The sequence below is a fragment of the Xiphophorus hellerii genome, chromosome 12 (assembly GCF_003331165.1).
Source record: "Xiphophorus hellerii strain 12219 chromosome 12, Xiphophorus_hellerii-4.1, whole genome shotgun sequence".
Classification (NCBI taxonomy): Eukaryota; Metazoa; Chordata; class Actinopteri; order Cyprinodontiformes; family Poeciliidae; genus Xiphophorus; species Xiphophorus hellerii.
Window position 1 is genome coordinate 4,261,265 of NC_045683.1, and position 22,276 is coordinate 4,283,540.

General features: G+C 39.0%; 2 protein-coding genes across 2 annotated transcripts; one reads left to right on the forward strand and one right to left on the reverse strand.

Moving 5' to 3' along the window:
• Positions 1-353: 353 nt before the first annotated feature.
• Positions 354-11,430, forward strand: LOC116730392 (phospholipase A and acyltransferase 3-like). The gene is made up of 6 exons (XM_032579567.1): positions 354-681; positions 918-966; positions 1,161-1,192; positions 2,485-2,596; positions 2,843-3,102; positions 10,848-11,430. The coding sequence occupies exons 2-6, from the start codon at positions 948-950 to the stop codon at positions 10,956-10,958; spliced, it is 534 nt and encodes a 177-aa protein (XP_032435458.1). The 5' UTR covers positions 354-681; positions 918-947; the 3' UTR covers positions 10,959-11,430.
• On the reverse strand, positions 3,602-20,677 carry LOC116730391 (uncharacterized). The gene is made up of 3 exons (XM_032579566.1): positions 20,619-20,677; positions 4,499-9,292; positions 3,602-3,983 (listed from the first exon to the last, which is right to left on the reverse strand). The coding sequence occupies exons 2-3, from the start codon at positions 8,992-8,994 to the stop codon at positions 3,938-3,940; spliced, it is 4,542 nt and encodes a 1,513-aa protein (XP_032435457.1). The 5' UTR covers positions 8,995-9,292; positions 20,619-20,677; the 3' UTR covers positions 3,602-3,937.
• Between the last annotated feature and the right edge of the window lie 1,599 nt (positions 20,678-22,276).

A 22,276-nucleotide genomic window follows, 5' to 3' on the forward strand; every position in this document is an offset into this window, starting at 1 on the left:
AATCTTAAGTATATTCACTTGATGACATGCTAAAAATGTGGCTAAAAAAACACAGCATGCTTAACACACACTTTAATATATTATTTTTTTCACCAGGCTGATTCTGAAATAACTCATTTCTGTAGATCACAGCCTACTACTCTCTGCAGAAGAAATCAAACATATTTACTGACTTCCTCTGCTTTATCATTAAAAAATATCTATGTACAGAGATAATTTTTTTTAATTAAAAGAAATTAATGTTTCACTATTATGTTTCAGGTGGATCACACAACACAATGTAATGACTTCATGTCCTGCAGGTGACTCTGAAGAATCTCTCTTAATCTCCTGGGTGTGATCATTATCTTTGCCAGTATCTAAAGAAATGCATCTTTCTTTCAGCTGATGTTTAGTTTTCATGTCATATCCTGTCCACAGATTTCACAGAAAGCAAAGACAAAATTCATAACTTGAGTTTCTGAGATCAAGAATCCTACATAGGTAGAAAAAGTATTTCATATTAATCAGTAAAACAATTTTAAAAACATTGTGTAGTTCGGTTCAGGGTAGAGTCATAACAGGTTATGTTACTTTTTGTTTTTCTCATTTTTGAGCCACACCTGGATTTAGTTGAAAGGCTTTCATATTTGTATTTATTGTGATTATCTCAGGGTGAGGTGAAGACACAGAGCTGGACAGGTGAGCAAAACGTCACTCTGAACTTCTTATTAAATAAATTTAATGTTGGCAAAGTTAGAAAAGTGATCTTTTGTATTTTAGATTATACAGATTCAGTGAAAAGTTGAGAAAGCTTTAAAGAAACTCAAAGTTCCCATACGTATTTCTTTTTAAAAACTTTGTGAATGAGGACAAGTTTGCTCTTATAAATCTTTGATTTTCTTTTAAAACACTTTTCTTTTGACTTGTTCAACCAGATCTTTCTCCTCAGTTTGACGCCACAGATCATGGACTCTACGGGAAGCCGTAAGTTTTATTTAAATATTCTGGTTTGTTTTATTTCTCTTATATAAAACTTAGAGAAAAGTTACATCATATTTTTTCTGCAGTGTTACAACTCCCTCATCCTGCTAATATAAATTTAATTTTATCTAAGATTTATAGTATAATGCAATACTTAACTTGGACATTTTCTTTTAAAATGTTCAATCCTTTTACAGAAGAACCTGCAAAGGAACCAATCACTGACAAGGTGAGAAAAATTATTTCCTGTTTTGATTTTTCAGTTTATAATTTCTAACATGTTCCGTGTGTACCGACAGCAGCTGGTTGGGGTGACGTTTTAAAGCTGCAACTTAAAATTATTAAAGATGACATTCAGTCTCAACATGTAAATGTTGTCATCAATCATATGAGTTTAATCCAGGATGATTTATTGTTGCGGTCAGACAGAAACTTGAAATCTCGCTTTCTTCACTTTTAATATGAATTCATGCTACGTGCTTTTCTGATGATTTTCGCTCAGTGTTTACCAGGACACAGAGACAGATGTGAAGATTAATCATTAATATAGTTTTCACTAGAAAGCAAAGATAAAGAGGAGGTAGAAAGTTTTTCCCTGGCAGAATCACAGAAATAAGATCCATTAGTTTTTTTCAGCTTTACTTATGAGGTCCAGCATCCTGCAAACCCCAGATCCACCACATGAGGGCAGCATTCCCTTCTCAGTGTGCAGAGCGGTTCCGATGGCTGGTAGTGATAATCATATTAGTGCCACATATCTGTATATTTTAAAAAATTATTCTGTTCACCTGCACATACTTAGGATTGTATATTTCTATTTTGATAACGGCACATGAACTGATTATGTTGTAGTCTTGTTCAGTACATTTTTATCATTAATCTTGGTTTTTACATATTTTTAAAACTATTTGGTATTTTGTGTAAACTGGCTTTTAAATCTGAATTTCCGCTCTGTTGGATAATAAAGGTAATTTCCTTTCCTTCTGTTGATTTCTATCTGGTGAGCTGAACCAGAGAAACGTCTAAAACCCAACGCTGGCTTAAACATGTTTAACGTAAAGGTTTGTTTAGAAGGTCTGATGTCTAAACTTACCTCAAAAGTTTAAAATCTAGATTTTATGAACATTAATCTGGTTCATATTAAAACCCATAAGGTTTGGTTTAGTCTCTTAAATTTGTCCAACATTAATGTAAATAAGCCATCAACATTTGATCCCATTTCAACCATTCTCAGCCATGCAGACACAAAAGTAGCACAAAACACACTTAGGCCCAAAAGCACTAAGTGAGCTTGATGTGGCTTCTTCAATGTTGAATATGTTTTTAATACTGTAAGACAAATAGCAGAACTTCAGTGAAGGAGACATTCTGATCATGAAATAGTTTTTCTTTCTAGTTAAAGAAAATGTGCAAACTGCAAATGAAACTGTGGAGCTAAACTACCAGCAGCCTGAGAGACGAAGGTTAAAATGATAATAATAGAAATTATTCTTTTTGCCGTTTTCTTCCTTTAAATCTCAGAACGGAGATGAACCGAAGCCTGGAGACCTGATTGAGATTTTCCGCAACGTCTATGAACACTGGGCTGTGTACGTTGGTGACGGCTACGTCGTCCATCTGCTGGGACCGGACGGTGAGTCCAGTCCAAACTGGTGCTACCAGAACAGAAACCACTTTGTTTCAAGGCCACATTCACTAAAACACTCTGCTGTTCACTGAGAAGAAGAGTTTATATGAATCTTGTTACAGCTAAAAACATCAAACTGCAGCCCAGAAAATATCAGAACACCCTTAAACTAAACCCGAGTCAAACTACCATCAGAACCAGAACCGTTCTCATTCCATAAACATTTTCCTGTCATTTGGTTTCTGTTTGAAGGAAATTTCTCATCGTTCAGCACCATCAACCTTCCAGTGGGGAAAAACAACATTCTGAAGCAGAAGCTGCTGGAGGTGGTTTCCTCAGACGAGTGGCACATCAACAACAACATGGACCAGGAGAAGCAGCCGCGCCCCGCCCACGTCATCGTGGAACAAGCCAACAAACTCGTCGGCACAACTCGATCGTACAACGTTGTCGACTACAACTGTGAACATTTTGCCACTGAGTTGCGCTACGGAGCCGCCGAGTCCCAGCAGGTACGTCTGATGGAGACCAAACCGGAGAATATGAAGGACAGACGGAGTTTCTGAGCAGGAGGAAAACTACTTGCTGGAGCCAAAACCTGATTCTTCACCAAAGGTCCGTTTAGTCAGTTCTTAGGAACATTTCGTAGTCTCAACCTCTAAATCACATGTATCAAAGTCAAGGCCTGGGGGCCAAATTTGGTCCACCATAGCTTTATATGTGGCCCTTAGGCTCTAAATTACATCGATAAGTTCCTCCAGCTTTTCACAAATCTGCAAAATTCACATAAAATCCACAGATCTACACATTTTTTCTGATTTTACTGCAATTTCTTCTCAAAAATTGCTGTAAAATCTTTGAGTAGTCACTTAAACTCAAAGACATTCAGTTTAAGTGACTTAATAAAAAATCCCATTTAACATCATGCAATGACGGAAATATTGTAAACATTTCTTACAAATATTTCTAAGTTAGCACCACAAAATCTGTGATTCTGTGTAACAAGGTAGCCGTTCGCGGTAGGATTTTACAGTGACGAAGCGTTGAGGCAGAGTCAGGTGGAAAACAGCAGTGGTTTAATTCTTCACACAACATCAACCAACACTTCACAGGTGAAAACTGCAGTCTTAAATAGTCCCAGCTGTGACGGATCAAACCACCTTTAATTCACAGGGGAATCTCAATTCATCAATATCCACTTATGTAATTAAAATACCTTTTACTAAATATAAACATTTCTATTTACTTTTTATAAATATTTTATGTTTTATCATTACACCAGATGAAACACCACAAAACCCATAAACAATTCCCCCCCCCACACTTTTCAATGGCCTCTCCCAGAGACTATATATGGTGTCTGGACCCCCGGGGCAGCATTTGTCCAAACACCCTGGAGAGGACACAGAAAAGACAGGTGAGTCACTCTACACTAGCACTCCACACCCAACAGATTATGCACAACACATTTGCTCAGTTTTACCCACTAGTAGCTCATTGCTCTGAGTAACAATTATCCTCCCTCCACAGGCAACCACCTCACTCGTCAATGAGGAGCAGCTGTGCAGAGCCCAGAACAAAAGGCTACATGCTAATGTCTAAAAATACTCAATAAATACAATTAAAACTTCTTGTGTGCAAATTGTTACTGATGTGCAAATCTATGCTTAAAGTGCAGTGCTAAATAAAGTGCTTGTTAATAAAGTGCAAAAATACTTTAAAAATGCAATACAGTGATTTCAGTAAAATAGTCCCAGTAATGAAGATCTCTTCATTACATTTCCTCCCTCCTCTCTTAAAAGCACAGTACCTCAGTCCTCTGACACTCTGGATAAACAGTCAGCAACCACATTAGACTTCCCTGGCTTGTACTGGACTGTGAAGTCAAATGGCTGCAGTGACAAGTACCATCCAGCGATACGGGCGTTGGCATCCCTCATTCGTCTCAACCACTGGAGGGCACGATGGTCCGTCTCTAAAATAAAGTGACGTCCCAAAAGATAATACCTCAGGGCCTCAATAGCCCACTTCATGGCCAAGCACTCCTTTTCCACTGTTGAATATCTTGTCTCCCTGTCAAGCAGTTTCCGACTCAGAAACACCACAGGTCTTCTTTCACCGTCCACCTCTTGTTGAAGGACAGCTCCAAGTCCTACTCCCGAAGCATCTGTTTGTAAGATGAATGGCTTAGTGAAGTCTGGTGTGTGCAAAACAGGATGAGTACATACCGCTTGCTTGAGATCTTTGAAGGCTCGATCACAATCTTCTGTCCAGCACACTTTGTTGGGGGCTGCACCCTTTGTTAGATGGTTCAGTACAGCTGCTCGTTCAGCAAAAGAAGGTATGAATTTCCGGTACCAGCCCACCAAACCAAGAAATCCTCTCACCTTCTTCTTTGTAGTTGGAACCGGGAAGGAATGGATTGCGTCCATCTTCCCCACTTGAGGCTTTATTTTCCCAAATCCAATGACAAAACCTAAGTACTCCACTTCTCTCTGGGCTACATTACACTTCTTTGGGTTAACAGTCAGTCCAGCCAGCCTGATGCGGTGTAGGACCTCCTGCAGGTGAATCAGATGCTCCTCCCAGGACTGGCTGTACACCACAACATCGTCTAAATATGCTGCAGAAAATGCTGAAACATCTCTCAGTACATGATCCATTAAACGTTGGAATGTTGCTGGCGCACCCTGTAGCCCAAATGGCATGACTCTAAATTGGTACATACCAAAAGGAGTTTTAAAGGCGGTCAGCTCTCTTGCCTCTGGTGCCAACGCCACTTGCCAGTATCCTTTGCACAGATCCAGCGTTGTGATGTAACTTGCTGAACCAACTTTCTCCAGTAGGTCGTCCACCCTGGGCATCGGGTACGGGTCAAAGTTGGACACAGCATTTAAATATCTAAAATCTATGCAAAATCTCAGGGAGCCATCTTTCTTTGGTACCAACACAATCGGGCTGCACCACTCACTACTAGACTCTTCAATTATACCCAAATCCTGCATCAGCTTTATTTCTTTTTCCAGTACTGGAACCAACCGCTCTGGTATGCGATAGCTCTTTTGACGACTCGGTGCATCTTCTTTCAGCCGAATCTTGTGGTGAACCAGTGATGTAAATCCTGGAACTTCTTGAAAGAGCTGAGGGTCCAAGAGAGGTTTGATTTTGTCCTGCTTAGTAGGGGACAGATGAGAAATGTCAACCAAAGCACAGTCTGACATGCTAGTTGGAAAAAAATTTTCAGTCACCTCCTCATCCTCAACTGCTCTCACAAATAACTCCTGGTGCACAGGCTCCTGTCGGCTGTGGAACTCTTTCAACAAGTTGACATGAAAGGTCTGATGCTTTTTAGCTCTTTCCGGCATGTACAGTTCATAAACCACTTTACTCACTTGTTTGGTGATCTCATATGGTCCATGCCATTTTGTCAGCAGCTTGTTGTCGCTGGTAGGAAGCAGTAACAGAACCTTCTGTCCTGGCAAGAAGACTCTGTCTCTGGCCTTCTGATCGTACCATGTCTTTTGATGTTGTTGAGCTGCTTTCATGTTGTCCTGTGCAAAAGATGCCATTTCCTGCAATCGCTCTCTCATGTTGATGACGTATGCTGCAATGTTTTCCCCCTCTGGCTTAGCGTCTTCCCAACAGTCCTTCAGTAGATCCAGCGGACCTCTCACTTGACGCCCATACAATAGTTCGAAGGGTGAGAAACCTGTGGACACTTGTGGTACCTCCCGGTAAGCAAATAACAGGTACGGCAGCCATTGGTCCCAGTCAGCACCTGTGTCAGAGACAAACTTGCGCAGCATATTTTTGAGAGTCTGATTATATCTTTCCACTAGCCCGTCCGTTTGGGGGTGGTAAGGGGTGGTCTTAAGTCCCTTAATTCCTAATAATTTATAAACCTGCTGCAATAGTTTGGACAAAAAGTTTGTCCCACAATCTGTGAGAATTTCTCTTGGTATTCCTACTCTAGAGAAAAACTGCAGGAGACAATTAGCAACATGTCGGGCTTTAATGGATCTGAGAGGAAAAGCTTCAGGGTACCGTGTAGCATAGTCACATATCACCAATATATAACGGTAACCTGTCGAGCTCCTTTCTAATGGGCCCACAATATCCATGCCGAGCCTTTCAAAAGGTGTTTCAATAATTGGCAGCGGTTGTAGCCGGGCTCGTGCTACTCCTCTGCCTGAAGTCAGCTGACATTTTTCACAGGAACTACAAAATTTAGAAATCTGGGTATACATTCCTGGCCAAACAAACCGGCTACTGATTCTACTCAGCGTTTTATGAAAAGCCATATGACCTGCCCACGGAATTGAGTGGCCCAGCTCCATAACTTTGTGCCTGAACTGTTGTGGAAGGGCTAATGTTTCACACTGTCCCTTCTTCTGATATAAAATACCTCCTTTGATTATGTACACCGCATCTTCCAGGAAGTCTAACCGGCGCTGATTAGTTCCTCCCAATCCAGTTACTTTTTCAAACCAAGGTTTTAAAGTAGGATCATCTCTCTGTAGTGCACCTAAATCTGAGGGAATATCAAACTCAAACAAGTTATTTGGCTTAGACAACTGTTCTATCCCTTCATCACCTGAGCCTTTGAATTTCTCCCTTCTTTTCTGAGCTTTTGACTTTTTAGTTTTTCCTAGCCTTGTCTCCAGAGACTCCCCAAAAAAGGGCAGCTCTTCCAACACCGTCTTTGAACTTTGAGCTCTTGTGACTACATTGCAAGGTTTCAATGGTTCTACTGGTATATCAGATGTAGGACCTAAATCCCCTGCATCTCTGTTGGTAAGCACTTGGGGTTCATAGTCTGACTGGTGAATAAGGTCAAAGAGAGTGGGAATATCATTACCAAGTATAACTGAGTATGGCAAAGAGGGAACTACAGCTACTTGTACCAGGTATGTTTGACCTCCCACTGTCAAATACACCTCAGCACTAGGGTAGACATGTTCATCTCCATGTACACAGCTTATTTTAACCCCCACCCCACTTAGCTTTTCTTCTGAGAGTAAGCTAGCACGCACTAGAGACTGGAAGCACCCAGAATCAAGCAAAGCTTCTTCTTTCTGCCCATTAACTAGAACAGAAACAGTGCACACTTTCTTTTCTACAGCCTCAATAGCTGGTCTTGGAACTGAACACAAAAGTGATGGCTTTGATTTAAGGGTGGGGCAGAAGTGTTGTGTATGGCCAAAGCCATTACAGTTGTAACATCTAATATCTTGGACTGAAGACTTGGGAAATGACTTTTTAACATTGGGAGGTCTTTGGGAAGGGAACTGCTTTGAACTAGAAACATTTCTAGTCTGACTTTGACCAGAGCCCTGTTCACCCCCAGTGGACTTACTTGATAGGGCATAGTGAGTCTCTCGGCCAAAATAGGTGCTCTTGCTCCCCTTCCTGGCTGATGTGAAGACCTCCGCAAGAGTAGCTGCTTCTTTTGCCGTCTTCGGGTCACGCTCACGTATCCAGATCTCCAACTCTGGATTAACCATTCTTAAAAACTGCTCCAGAATTATCTGCTCAGATATTTCTTGCACAGTAGATTTATCAGGTTTAATCCATCTTGAAAACAAGTCTTTCAATCGCACATAAAGTTCACGTGGCGTCTCACCTGGTTCAATCTTCAGGCATCTGAAGCGGCGTCGATAAGTGTCAGCAGTGATTTCATATTTTGCCAGAATTGCCTCTTTCACGTTGTCATAGTTCTCAGAGTCAGCCATATCCATTAGAACATAGGCTGTGCGGGCCTTGCCTGTCAGCAGAGGAACAAGACGGACCGCCCACTCATCTCTAGACCAACGACACACCTGGGCCATCCTCTCGAACGTCATCAGAAAATGCTCAATGTCGTCATCCGTGGATAAGGGAAGAAATCTTGGTTCAATTATGGACCTGGAACCATGAGCTACCTGGACATCACCACCATCTGATTCTTCTTCATGTGCTTCAGCTGTTGTGGGTTGATCATGTGCTTCTGATACATCAGGTCTGTCAAGTACAGCATGCACTTGAAGCTGCATTTGTTGAAATTGATGCTGTATGCTTTTCCACCTTTGCTCCTGGCGGGAAAAATCTTTATCAATCTTCAGGTCTCTAGCCACTTGAGACCGCATAATAGATTTGACCAACACTGCCAGTTCCTCCAACTTATCTTCAGGGTTGGTCGCTGCCATGGTCTCCATTTCAGAGGAAGCTCCAGCTCCTTCATCAGGCTCTCCCTCTTGGCCTAGCTTTTTACCACCTCTGGTCATCATCTTCTCACTGTGGCATGAATGGCACACTTCTGACACCACTTGTAACAAGGTAGCCGTTCGCGGTAGGATTTTACAGTGACGAAGCGTTGAGGCAGAGTCAGGTGGAAAACAGCAGTGGTTTAATTCTTCACACAACATCAACCAACACTTCACAGGTGAAAACTGCAGTCTTAAATAGTCCCAGCTGTGACGGATCAAACCACCTTTAATTCACAGGGGAATCTCAATTCATCAATATCCACTTATGTAATTAAAATACCTTTTACTAAATATAAACATTTCTATTTACTTTTTATAAATATTTTATGTTTTATCATTACACCAGATGAAACACCACAAAACCCATAAACAATTCCCCCCCCCACACTTTTCAATGGCCTCTCCCAGAGACTATATATGGTGTCTGGACCCCCGGGGCAGCATTTGTCCAAACACCCTGGAGAGGACACAGAAAAGACAGGTGAGTCACTCTACACTAGCACTCCACACCCAACAGATTATGCACAACACATTTGCTCAGTTTTACCCACTAGTAGCTCATTGCTCTGAGTAACAATTATCCTCCCTCCACAGGCAACCACCTCACTCGTCAATGAGGAGCAGCTGTGCAGAGCCCAGAACAAAAGGCTACATGCTAATGTCTAAAAATACTCAATAAATACAATTAAAACTTCTTGTGTGCAAATTGTTACTGATGTGCAAATCTATGCTTAAAGTGCAGTGCTAAATAAAGTGCTTGTTAATAAAGTGCAAAAATACTTTAAAAATGCAATACAGTGATTTCAGTAAAATAGTCCCAGTAATGAAGATCTCTTCATTACATTCTGATTGCACAAAAACGATCACAAACTCCTTGATGGACTGATCAATGTGAAAAGAAGTTCAATATTATTTGACACTGAAACAAACACCTACTTATTGATATTTTAACAGTTTAATGGGTTTTATCAATACATTCTGGCACAACCGGCCCTTTAAGAACATTCAGACTTTTGATTTGGCTGAAAATAAAAAAGAGTTTGACATCTCTGCTGTAAATGCTCCAGAAATGTAGAGTAGTCAAACTTAAAATGAGATTTAAACACAGTTAAAGGCTTACTAAAACGTTTACTGTCGGAGACTGAGAGACTCATGAAAAACACAACACTGGACTTTTCAAACGTGGACTGAACTGTTTGAACAGAAAGAGATTTGGTCTAAAACCATCTTTGACGTCTTCACTACAAAAACACCAAGCCTTGGCCAAGCTTTTAGTGCAAATATCTTAGAACACTTAAAATATGACAAAACTAACTTACAAGTAACTTTTCAACAAAATATAGGAGCTTGTCAATAATTTCTTGATGAAAAAGTATTAGCTCTGTTTCAATTACGATGTAGAAAAAATGTCTGCCCGTTGAACTAATGCTTAAAACAAACTCCTATATCTTGCTGAAAAGTTACTTGTAAGTTATTTTAGTCTGATTTAAAGTGTAACAACATATTTAGAAAGTAGACAAAAAACTTTGTAAAATTGTTTTTGCAGTGCAGGATGTTGTCTTAGTAGCTAACCGTTCTTTAGACGTCTCCTCAGCGTTCTCCCTGACCTGCTGCTGCCTTCCTCTGTATCCGTGATGCTTCTTCTTCTCTCATGTTCTCTAAGGAATCTCTGAAACCAGAACATCTGCAGTCATACTGAGATGAAATCACACACAGCTGGATTCTGGTTACTAACAAAGAGACTTTTGTAATGGTTTTATTTTGGGTTACTAGAGTAAAGGGGGTGAACACAAATACACACCAGTTTTCAAAATTGTTTGTTAAATATTGTAAACACCAGGTATTATAACTGTCCTCTACTCTGTGTCGGTTTAGATCACATAAAATAAATAGAATACACTGAAGTCTCTATAAGGTGATTAAACGTCACCAAGTCGTTCAGACTGTTAAAAGGGAGTGAAAAGTTTCTCCGAATGCGTTGGATTGATCTGTTCCTCTCTCTTCATTTCCAGGTAGAAGATGCTCTGAAGATCGGACTTAGTGTGACTGGAGTCTCTTTAGCTTTGGGAGTCGTGATCGTAGCTTTGCTAATCTGGAAGAATAACCAGTCAACCAGTAACTGACAGTGAGAATCTATTCTGAATTATCTAGACACATTTTAGGTTATTAAACTGTTTTAGTTTCATCCTGACGATGGAAACAACAAATTTCTGATTTTTAATGGTCTATTTGTTACTGCTGATTCAGGAGTGATCAATCATAGCTGTGATAATAAAAATGAAGTACATTAAATATTAAACATTTATTTCATCTTCTTGTTTTAATTTTGAGGAATGACTCTGGCTCTTTCTAAGTCAACTTAACTCCCATTAAAATATCTGAACATGTTGCCACTACTGCACCGACCTATTTTAACCTGCAGGAGGAGCGTGACCTCATCAGTAAGGTGTACAGCAATTTGTGCATTTTAGTGATTTTCTAACACCTAAACAAATGTCTACATGTTACTCAGACATAAGCTGGGAGATAAGATGTACTATGAAGTGTACAACAATTATATATTCAATGAATCAATAAATTATTCTTTAAAAAGTTTATTTCAATAACTTCATCACTAAACAAAACACATTAGATTAGTTCCATATAAGCTGATGTTTTCAAACCTTTATTTCTGGTAATTATGAAGATTTTCTGTTTGCAGCTAAATATACAAGATATATAAATTGAAATACTACATCAGACAAATAAAACGAACTTATTTTAGTTGAGAAACATTGGATAAATGAAAAGTATCTTTAATAATTTGGCAAATAAGCCTAATTGGAAACAGCTCTATGGCCTCTCTAAAGTGTGGATGTGTTGATGGACTGTCAAGAGTCTGTTTCTGAGTAAATCTCTTCTCACACTGGTCACAGCTGTATGGCCTCTCTCCAGTGTGGATGCGTTGGACTGTCAAAGACTGTTTTTGAAAAAATCTCTTCTCACACTGGCCACAGCTGAATGGTCTCTTTCCAGTGTGGATGCGTTGATGGACTGTCAGGGTCTATTTCTGAGTAAATCTCTTCTCACACTGGCCACAGCTAGTGTGGATTCTCGCTAGTGTGGATTCATTGATGGACTGTCAGATTGTGTTTGTGAGTAAATCTCTTCCCACACTGGTCACAGCTGTATGGCCTCTCTCCAGTGTGGATGCGCTGATGAACTGTCAGAGTCTGTTTCTGAGTAAATCTCTTCCCACACTGGTCACAGTTGTATGGCCTCTCTCCAGTGTGGATGCATTGATTGGCTGTCAGATTGTGTTTGAGTAAATCTCTTCTCACACTGGTCACAGCTGTATGGCCTCTCTCCAATGTGGGTGCTCTGACAGACTTTCCTCACAGTCTTCATGAATTTCGTTCCTGTTGATGCCACTGTAATTCTGTGGGACCAAATCAGGAGAGACAGTGAAGGAAATATAGTAAAATATTACATCATAATTATACAAGACAGGATGAAAGATTTTCCATAACATCTTGTGGGAGGAGGGAGACAAAGCTTTTTCAATACATAAGTTCTGCTTTTGCATTGTTAGCTAAAAGAACACATACAGTCTTGTTTTGGTTGGGGGTAACTTACTCCAGATTTAGTAACTTTAAACATATTTTAGGAGATCCAATGTTGTGCAGATTTACAATCACAGACAGACAGACAGACACTGAAGCAGGAGATCAAAATGTATCAATAGACCTGTCGCGATAAACGATAAATCAATTAATCGTACGATAAATTAAAACTATCAACGTCATTTTAATTATCGGCATTATCGTCTCGTCCGGCCTTTTTCTCTTTCTGTTAATGACACTGAATGAAAAAAAGGCTCAACTCCAGTGCTCTCCCATAGACTCCTCCCTTCCTCATTTCCTCAGTGTAAAGCCCAGCGCACACTACACGATCTTAGAGCTGTCGGCCGATTTTCAAAATCTGACAGGCCACACATTAGCCGACAGAAATCCTAGGTATAACGGTTCAATCCTGCCGTGTGGTGTCCAACAATGGGCACAAAATAATGGCTGCAAGTTCAGTTAACCCATTTTAAAACCAGGCATTAATCAATGCTTTACTACAATCTACCTGCAATGCATGTGGCTAGTGTCAGTCCTGACTGAATGAAAATCATTATAACCTATTTACGTCACGTTAAAGAAGAACAGCTGAAAAGTTACCGGGTTTATCAACTGCGGTAGGAATTTAGCTCCAACTCCTCCCCTTGTCATTTCTGTATTCTTTGCACAAAATGTTGAATAAACATTAATGTTGTTTCCACATATCATCTCCGATGTCCGCTGGACTTCGGGTTGCTCCGTGTCAGCTGTTTGGGATTCCCCTCAGTAATTTCCCCTCAGAAAGCACGAAGGGGAATCCGAGCTTTCTGATTGGCTAACTGTCACATTCAACAGGCTGCGTTAAACTCCCAGTCGGGGAAAACCCCTGATTTGGATCAGAGCGGCAACGAGGATCTACCGTAACACACCACACAATCTTAGAAAGACCAACGATCTAAGATTGTTGTAAGGGAAAAAATACGAGCAAAAATCATGTAGTGTGAAATATTGCATCAGGTAGTCGATGTGCCCATCTTCTCTATTTAAATCTAATTATTACTGAAGGGCAACATAATATACAGACTTCATAATCTGTCCTCTTTTGGTTGAATGCAGTATTTATTTCCACTTTGGTTTTATGTTTAGGTTTTTTTCAAATAAATTTTTTGTTAATGGAAACTGAGAATTAATTTTATTTTTGTTTTTGGTTGTTTTGTTTATCAGTTCCAGTGTTTAGTGTTCTTTTGGAAAAAAAAGTGTATCTATCTTTGGCAGGAAATCACATGCATTATTACATAATTTCCATTACATCAGTGTAAAAAGGTCTTCAAACAATATTATCGTTTATCGAAATAATTTTTGAGACAATTAATCGTTCAGCAAAATTTGTTATCGTGACAGGCCTATGTATATACATATATATAGATATACTGTATATACAGTATATATACATATATACTGTATATCCAAATATATATATATATATGTATATAGATATATCTTTTGATTGCTAGATGGATAGATATATCAATTTATATAGAGTAATGATAATAATAATTAATAATAATAATTATTATTATTATTAACATCCATCCATCATAAACGCATTAAATCTTTTTAGATAGTGACAGGAAGCCGGAGCGTCCGGAGAGAAACCTGCAAACATGATGTTAACTTTTGATAGTTTATTCACAAAATTCAATGTTTCTTCCTCCTCTAAAAAAATCAGCTTTGTTGTTTTGGAGATTAGTGGCAGGAGAAACCATTAGGTGGGATTTTCTGTGGAGTGTGGCGTTTCTCTTCATGTGTTTGCTTCTCATTATGAATCCCGCTTTTGTACACATTTTCTTGAGAACAGGTTCAGAAAGCTTTAAAAACTGAGAACGATTTCTGAACCTGTTGGGAAACGTCTACAGAGGTTGTCCTCTACAGAGGTCGTCTTTATGGCAGCTGGAATCTGAGGATAATCTTTTCGTTCATCATAGAAAACCTCACAATCTAGATCAGTTTTTCTTTTGGGGAATCAGTAAAATCTGGTCCCAAAGTTTTTCCTCATTGTCAGAATTACGTACTTGGTCTGGGGCAGTTTTGTCTTTGTTAACAGTCTTTCTGCTGCTCCTCTGCTGCTTCCTGTGTGTTGAATCTGACGCTCCGTCTGAGGAACTTTTACATTCAGAGACCCTGGAGGATGCGCCATTTCTCGATGTCTTCTCTGAACACACCGGAGATGAAACAGTGGATCTCAAAGCCTGAGCTTTGAGATCTGCCCCAGAAGAAACTTCCCCAGCCGGGTCAGCTTGAACTCTGGGAACCGTTGGAAGCCCGTCCCAAAACAAATCTCTGTCAACATCCTGGGAGCTTGAGAAACGACTCTGACTTTTGACATGATGTCATCTGTGACCTCATCAGTGAGGTCACTGTGGTTCTGAGGCAGAGTCCTGCTTCTGATCGTTGCTATGGGAACGGTCAGATAAGTTCTGCCTGATTCAAACTGAAATAATGACCAAATATTTAATAAGTAATGTTTTTTTCCATTTATTTAACATGTATTGATTAACAATAGATTTCTACCTTGGTTTTCTGTACCTGCTGCCATATAAATTGTCTTTATCCATTATTAATTTGGTTCTGGCAGGAAATTGTTCAGATTTTATAAACATTTGCAAAACAAAATTTTCTCTAATCTTTGTTAACTCTCTGTTAATGATAAAATTTTATATATTTTATACTACCTTGTCCTGAAATTGTTAATATCAGTAATGATGTTATTTGTTGCACAACTAATATTAGTATTGATTAAACTCAGATCTTAGACAAATAAATGAATAGAAAGGTATCACATATGTAGATAGATAGATCTATTTATCGATCTATCTATAGATCTATTTATCGATCTATCTATAGATCTATTTATCGATCTATCTATATCTATATATAGATAGATTGATCTATCTATAGATCTATATAAATATATATATAGGTCTATATATCTATATCTATGTAGATATAGATATATAGGTCTATATATCTATATATACTGCTCAAAAAAATAAAGGGAACACTTTAAGTGTTAAACACCTGTTTAAGTGTTCCCTTTAATTTTTTGAGCAGTGTATATCTATATACACGTAGATATAGAGATATATAAATAGATAAATCTTTTGATTGATAGATGGATAGATATATCTATTTATATATAGTAATGGTAATATTAATAATAATAATTATTTTTATTATTAACATCCATTATAAATCACACTAAATCTTTTTGGACTGTGGGAGGAAGCCGGAGCGCCCGGAGAGAACCCACATATGGACATGGAGAACCAGAAAACCCCATGCAGACAGAACCAGGCTGGGATTCAAACCCAGGACTTTCTTACTGCAAGGCAGCGGTGTTACCCACTGAGCCGCTGTGCAGCACTGATGTTTTATTCACACCAAGGGAGAATTTAGAAACTAATTAACCAAACAGTGATGACTTTAGATTGTGGCAGGAAGCCGGAGCGCCCGGAGAGAAACCTGCAAACAGGATGTTAACTTTTGATAGTTTATTCACAAAATTCAATGTTTCTTCCTCTAAAAAATCAGATTTGTTGTTTTGGAGATTAGTGGCAGGAGAAACCATTAGGTGGGATTTTCTGTGGAGTGTGGGGTTTCTCTTCATGTGTTTGCTTCTCATTATGAATCCCGCTTTTGTACACATTTTTTTGAGAACAGGTTCAGAAAGCTTTAAAAACTGAGAACGATTTCTGAACCTGTTGGGAAACTTTTACAGAGGTTGTCCTCTCAGAGGTCGTCTTTATGGCAGTTGGAATCTGAGGATAATCTGTTCGTTCATCATAGAAAACCTCATAATCTAGATCAGTTTTTCTTTTGTTAAATCATTAAAATCCGGTCCCAAAGTTTTTCCTCTTCTTCTGAGGTTGAATTACCCCATGTGGGGTAGTTTTTCTTTTGGGAACTCAGTAAAATCTGGTCCCAAAGTTTTTCCTCTCTTTCTAACAGTGAGCTATCCAATTCGGGGTAGTTTTTCTTTTGGGAACAATTCACAATCTGGTCCCAAAGTTTTTCCTCATTGTCAGAATTACGTACTTGGTCTGGGGCAGTTTTGTCTTTGTTAACAGTCTTTCTGCTGCTCGTCTGCTGCTTCCTGTGTGTTAAGTCTGACGCTCCGTCTGAGGAACTTTTACATTCAGAGACCCTGGAGGATGCGCCATTTCTCGATGTTTTCTCTGAACACACCGGAGATGAAATAGTGGATCTCAAAGCCTGAGCTTTGAGATCTGCCCCAGAAGAAACTTCCCCAGCCGGGTCAGCTTGAACTCTGGGAACCGTTGGAAGCCCGTCCCAAAACAAATCTCTGTCAACATCCGGGGAGCTTGAGAAACGACTCTGACGTTCGAGAGAAGAAACTTCCCCAGCCGGGTTAGCTTTATCTCTGGGAACCGTTGGAAGCCCGTCCCAAAACAAATCTCTGTCAACATCCGGGGAGCTTGAGAAACGACTCGGACGTTCGAGAGAAGAAACTTCCCCAGCCGGGTCAGTTTTATCTCTGGGAACCGTTGGAAGCCCGTCCCAAAACAAATCTCTCTCAATATCCTGGGAGGTTCTTACGTCCGAGTCGTTTCCAGGAAATAAATGGTCGAAAACTTTCCTCATCCCTGTCGTCACCAGATATCCTAGTCCAAAACCTAGTGGCAAAATTAAAGGGTATGGCATCTTGGAAACACAAAAATCCTTACTAGACACAAAATCTGAATCTCACTGAAGTGTTTGGATTCTAACTGTTGTGTTGAGATTCAAGCAGTTAAAGCCTCAGAACTTCTTTGATCTGTTGTGATGTTCATGATGTCGTCTGTGACCTCATCACTGAGGTCACTGTGGCTCTGCGGAGGGTCCTGCTTCTGATCGTTGCTATGGGAACGAACAGATAAGTTCTGCCTGATTCAAACTAAAATAATGACCAAATATTTAATAAGTAATGTTTTTTCCATTTATTTAACATGAATTGAATAACATTAGATTTCTACCTTGGTTTTCTGTACCTGCTGCCATATAAATTGTCTTTATCCATTATTAATTTGGTTCTGGCAGGAAATTGTTCAGATTTTATAAACATTTGCAAAACAAAATTTTCTCTAATCTTTGTTAACTCTATGTTAATGATAAAATTTTATATATTTTATATTACCTTGTTCTGAAATTGTTAATATCAGTAATGATGTTATTTGTTGCACAACTAATATTAGTATTGATTAAATTCAGATCTTAAACAAATAAATGAATAGAAACGTATCACATATGTAGATAGATAGATCGATAAATAGATCTATCTATAGATAAATAGATCTATCTATAGATCTATTTATCGATCTATCTATATCTATAGATAGATTGATCTATCTATAGATCTATATAAATATATATATATAGGTCTATATATCTATATCTATATAGATATATAGGTCTATATATCTATCTATATCTATATACACGTAGATATAGATAGATATATATAGATATATCTTTTGATTGATAGATGGATAGATATATCTATTTATATATAGTAATGGTAATATTAATAACAATAATAATTATTTTTATTATTAACATCCGTTATAAATCACACTAAATCTTTTTGGACTGTGGGAGGAAGCCGGAGCGCCTGGAGAGAACCCACATATGGACATGGAGAACCAGAAAACCCCATGCAGACAGAACCAGGCTGGGATTCAAACCTAGGACTTTCTTACTGCAAGGCAGCAGTGTTACCCACTGAGCCACTGTGCAGCACTGATGTTTTATTCACACCAAAGGAGAATTTAGAAACTAATTAACCAAACAGTGATGACTTTAGATTGTGGCAGGAAGCCGGAGCGCCCGGAGAGAAACCTGCAAACAGGATGTTAACTTTTGATAGTTTATTCACAAAATTCAATGTTTCCTCCTCTAAAAAATCAGATTTGTTGTTTTGGAGATTAGTGGCAGGAGAAACCATTAGGTGGGATTTTCTGTGGAGTGTGGCGTTTCTCTTCATGTGTTTGCTTGTCATTATGAATCCCGCTTTTGTACACATTTTTTTGAGAACAGGTTCAGAAAGCTTTAAAAACTGAGAACGATTTCTGAACCTGTTGGGAAACTTTTACAGAGATTGTCCTCTACAGAGGTCGTCTTTATGGCAGCTGGAATCTGAGGATAATCTGTTCGTTCATCATAGAAAACCTCATAATCTAGATCAGTTTTTCTTTTGTTAAATCATTAAAATCCGGTCCCAAAGTTTTTCCTCTTCTTCTGAGGTTGAATTACCCCATTTGGGGTAGTTTTTCTTTTGGGAACTCAGTAAAATCTGGTCCCAAAGTTTTTCCTCTCTTTCTAACAGTGAGCTATCCAATTCGGGGTAGTTTTTCTTTTGGGAACAGTTCACAATCTGGTCCCAAAGTTTTTCCTCATTGTCAGAATTACGTACTTGGTCTGGGGCAGTTTTGTCTTTAACAGTCTTTCTGCTGCTCGTCTGCTGCTTCCTGTGTGTTAAGTCTGACGCTCCGTCTGAGGAAATTTTACATTCAGAGACCCTGGAGGATGCGCCATTTCTCGATGTTTTCTCTGAACACGCCGGAGATGAAATAGTGGATCTCAAAGCCTGAGCTTTGAGATCTGCCCCAGAAGAAACTTCCCCAGCCGGGTCAGCTTGAACTCTGGGAACCGTTGGAAGCCCGTCCCAAAACAAATCTCTGTCAACATCCTGGGAGCTTGAGAAACGACTTGGACTTTCGAGAGAAGAAACTTCCCCAGCCGGGTCAGTTTTATCTCTGGGAACCGTTGGAAGCCCATCCCAAAACAAATCTCTGTCAACATCCGGGGAGCTTGAGAAACGACTCGGACGTTCGAGAGAAGAAACTTCCCCAGCCGGGTCAGTTTTATCTCTGGGAACCGTTGGAAGCCCGTCCCAAAACAAATCTCTCTCAATATCCTGGGAGGTTCTTACGTCCGAGTCGTTTCCAGGAAATAAATGGTCGAAAACTTTCCTCATCCCTGTCGTCACCAGATATCCTAGTCCAAAACCTAGTGGCAAAATTAAAGGGTATGGCATCTTGGAAACACAAAAATCCTTACTAGACACAAAATCTGAATCTCACTGAAGTGTTTGGATTCTAACTGTTGTGTTGAGATTCAAGCAGTTAAAGCCTCAGAACTTCTTTGATCTGTTGTGATGTTCATGATGTCGTCTGTGACCTCATCAGTGAGGTCACTGTGGCTCTGGGGAGGGTCCTGCTTCTGATCGTTGCTATGGGAACGAACAGATAAGTTCTGCCTGATTCAAACTGAAATAATGACCAAATATTTAATAAGTAATGTTTTTTCCATTTATTTAACATGAATTGAATAACATTAGATTTCTACCTTGGTTTTCTGTACCTGCTGCCATATAAATTGTCTTTATCCATTATTAATTTGGTTCTGGCAGGAAATTGTTCAGATTTTATAAACATTTGCAAAACAAAATTTTCTCTAATCTTTGTTAACTCTATGTTAATGATCAAATTTTATATGTTGTTGTTGCGCAACATCCCCCCCCCTCTTCTCTCTCTCTACTTCCTCTTCTGAGAGAGGAGATGTGCTACCAGCACTCCGTCTATCGGGTTAATTGAGTTTCCTAAATCTGCTGGGATTCATCCTGTCCAGAACTGAAGTAAACTCTGTTTAAGCTGGCATCGAGAAAAGATTCGCCTGGTTTCTGACGAACTACATCCAGGTGTCCCAACCTTCTTCCCCCTGTGAATTAGCCAGACTGAGCAGCCTGCAGCCAACTAGTTTCACAGAGCACACCTGTTAACGGCCGCTCTTCTCTTTATGACAACTTGCACTTGGTACAGAACCAGGTTGGTTTTAGTGACTCGGTGAGTCCCAAGGATGTTGTTTTACATATGGACTACCAGCAACCTAAAAACATTTTCCACTTTTTCCTCTCCAGAATCAAACATCAGAGCTATTTTACAACCATCAAAGAACTTTAAGGTGACTCATTAACTGAATGTCCACAACATCTTTTAGATTTTCTTTATGCTAAGTATTTTATTAGTAAGGCATTTTTGCAAGGGTCAGTACAGCTTAATTCAGTAGCAGAAATAATCAAATAAGTAAAATCAATCATCTAGTCTGTCTTTCCCTAATGCTGACACCGAGAACTAAAAAGGGAACCTTTGAGAGAGACGGACGGAGCGTGGCTTTTCAAACCCCAGACCTGGCCTGATGATGAAGAAGGTGTGAAGTGCGATTTGAAGCCACATGTTGCGGGGCTAACGGATTGGTCCCCATGCGTTTGATTTACTTGGAGTTATATTGTGTTGTTTAAGTGTTCCCTTTATTTTTCTGAGCAGTGTATATATATATATATTTATATATATATATATATATATTATTCTTCAATGAAGCTACAAACGTTTAGGATCTTAGTGAATATTTTGATAAGCGCATCAGAAGAGGAAGTTCTGGTCTCATCGTCCTGGCAGCGTTCAGTTTGTCACCAACTGCCGAGATCAACTCAAAACCTTCCCGTGATCGACGTATTGAGCCCCCTGATCTACCGTAACACACCACACACTACAGGATGATCGGTTACGAAATCGTAAACAACAATCTTAGAACGGCCGGCGTTCTAATATTGTCTTAAGGGGAAAAATAGAGGCAAAAAAAACCTTGTAGTGTGAATTATTGCATCAGGTAATCGATGTGCCCATTTTCTCTATTTAAATCTAATTATTACTGAAGGGCAACATAGTATACAGACTTCATAATCTGCACTCTTTTGGTTGAATGCAGTATTTATTTCCACTTTGGCTTTATGTTGTTTAGTTTTTTTTCAAGTAAATTTTTTGTTAATGGAGACTGAGAATCCATTTTATTTTTGTTTTTGGTTGTTTTGTTTATTTTGTTTATCAGTTCCAGTGTTTAGTGTTCTTTTGAAAATAAAGTGTATCTATCTTTGGCAGGAAATCGCATGCGTTATTACGTCATTTCCATTACATCAGTGTAAAAAGGTCTTCAAACAATATTATCGTTTATCGCAATAATTTTTGAGACAATTAATCGTTCAGCAAAATTTGTTATCGTGACAGGCCTATGTATCAATTTAACAAATAGCAATTAAATAGGTTAAAACAACAGATCAATATGTAGAGATGGATGTACAGAATTCCTAAAGGATATGTACATTTTGAAACTACAGAGAAAACTGCATCGTCTCTCCACCACCACTTGCTGGTGTCTGTAAAAGTGTGTATTTTCTCTAAGCCAACTTAAACTTCCAGTTTACATCATCAGTGTGAACTCAAGTCAAAAAGAATCAAAGTACTTACCTCTGGTAAAGACGTCACTGAGCTCCTCATCTGGCTCTTGTCATCCGCTTCAACGTCCTCCATTTGTGATCTAGCTCTGGGTTGAATCACAACAAAATCAGAGAGGATTAGAATATGCTGCCAGAAAATTTATAAACAGGTTTTCTTTTGAAAAGTCAACATATTTTGTTTCACAACCAGTTTGATAAAAAAAAAAGGAAAAAAACATAGAGGCTAAAGTGAAATCAAATACACGCCCTGTACTTCCTTCAGTGTGATTAATCATCTTTAATCAATTTCAGTTTTAACTTTAATTGTACAGCTACATGATTATTTATTATTTTAAAGCATGGTGGCATAAAACACAAAGCTACTCCCAGATATTTTCTACACTAAACAAACTCACCGTTCAGCAGTGACAGATGTCCAATACGTCCTCACAAGTTTGTTGTTTGTTTTGATTTGATCAGTCTGACTGGTTCTTTTGGTGTCCTTGGAAACTATCGCAAGAACCGTTTAAAA

Coding starts and splice junctions, on each gene's coding strand:
- LOC116730392 (XM_032579567.1), top strand. Junction 1,193..2,484: donor AGGAACCAATCACTGACAAG/GTGAGAAAAATT, acceptor TTTAAATCTCAG/AACGGAGATGAACCGAAGCC. Junction 3,103..10,847: donor GAGCCGCCGAGTCCCAGCAG/GTACGTCTGATG, acceptor CTTCATTTCCAG/GTAGAAGATGCTCTGAAGAT.
- LOC116730391 (XM_032579566.1), bottom strand. CDS start 8,994: ATGTTGTGTGAAGAATTAAACCACTGCTGTTTTCCACCTGACTCTGCC. Junction 3,984..4,498: donor AACGCCCGTATCGCTGGATG/GTACTTGTCACT, acceptor TGTCCTCTCCAG/GGTGTTTGGACAAATGCTGC.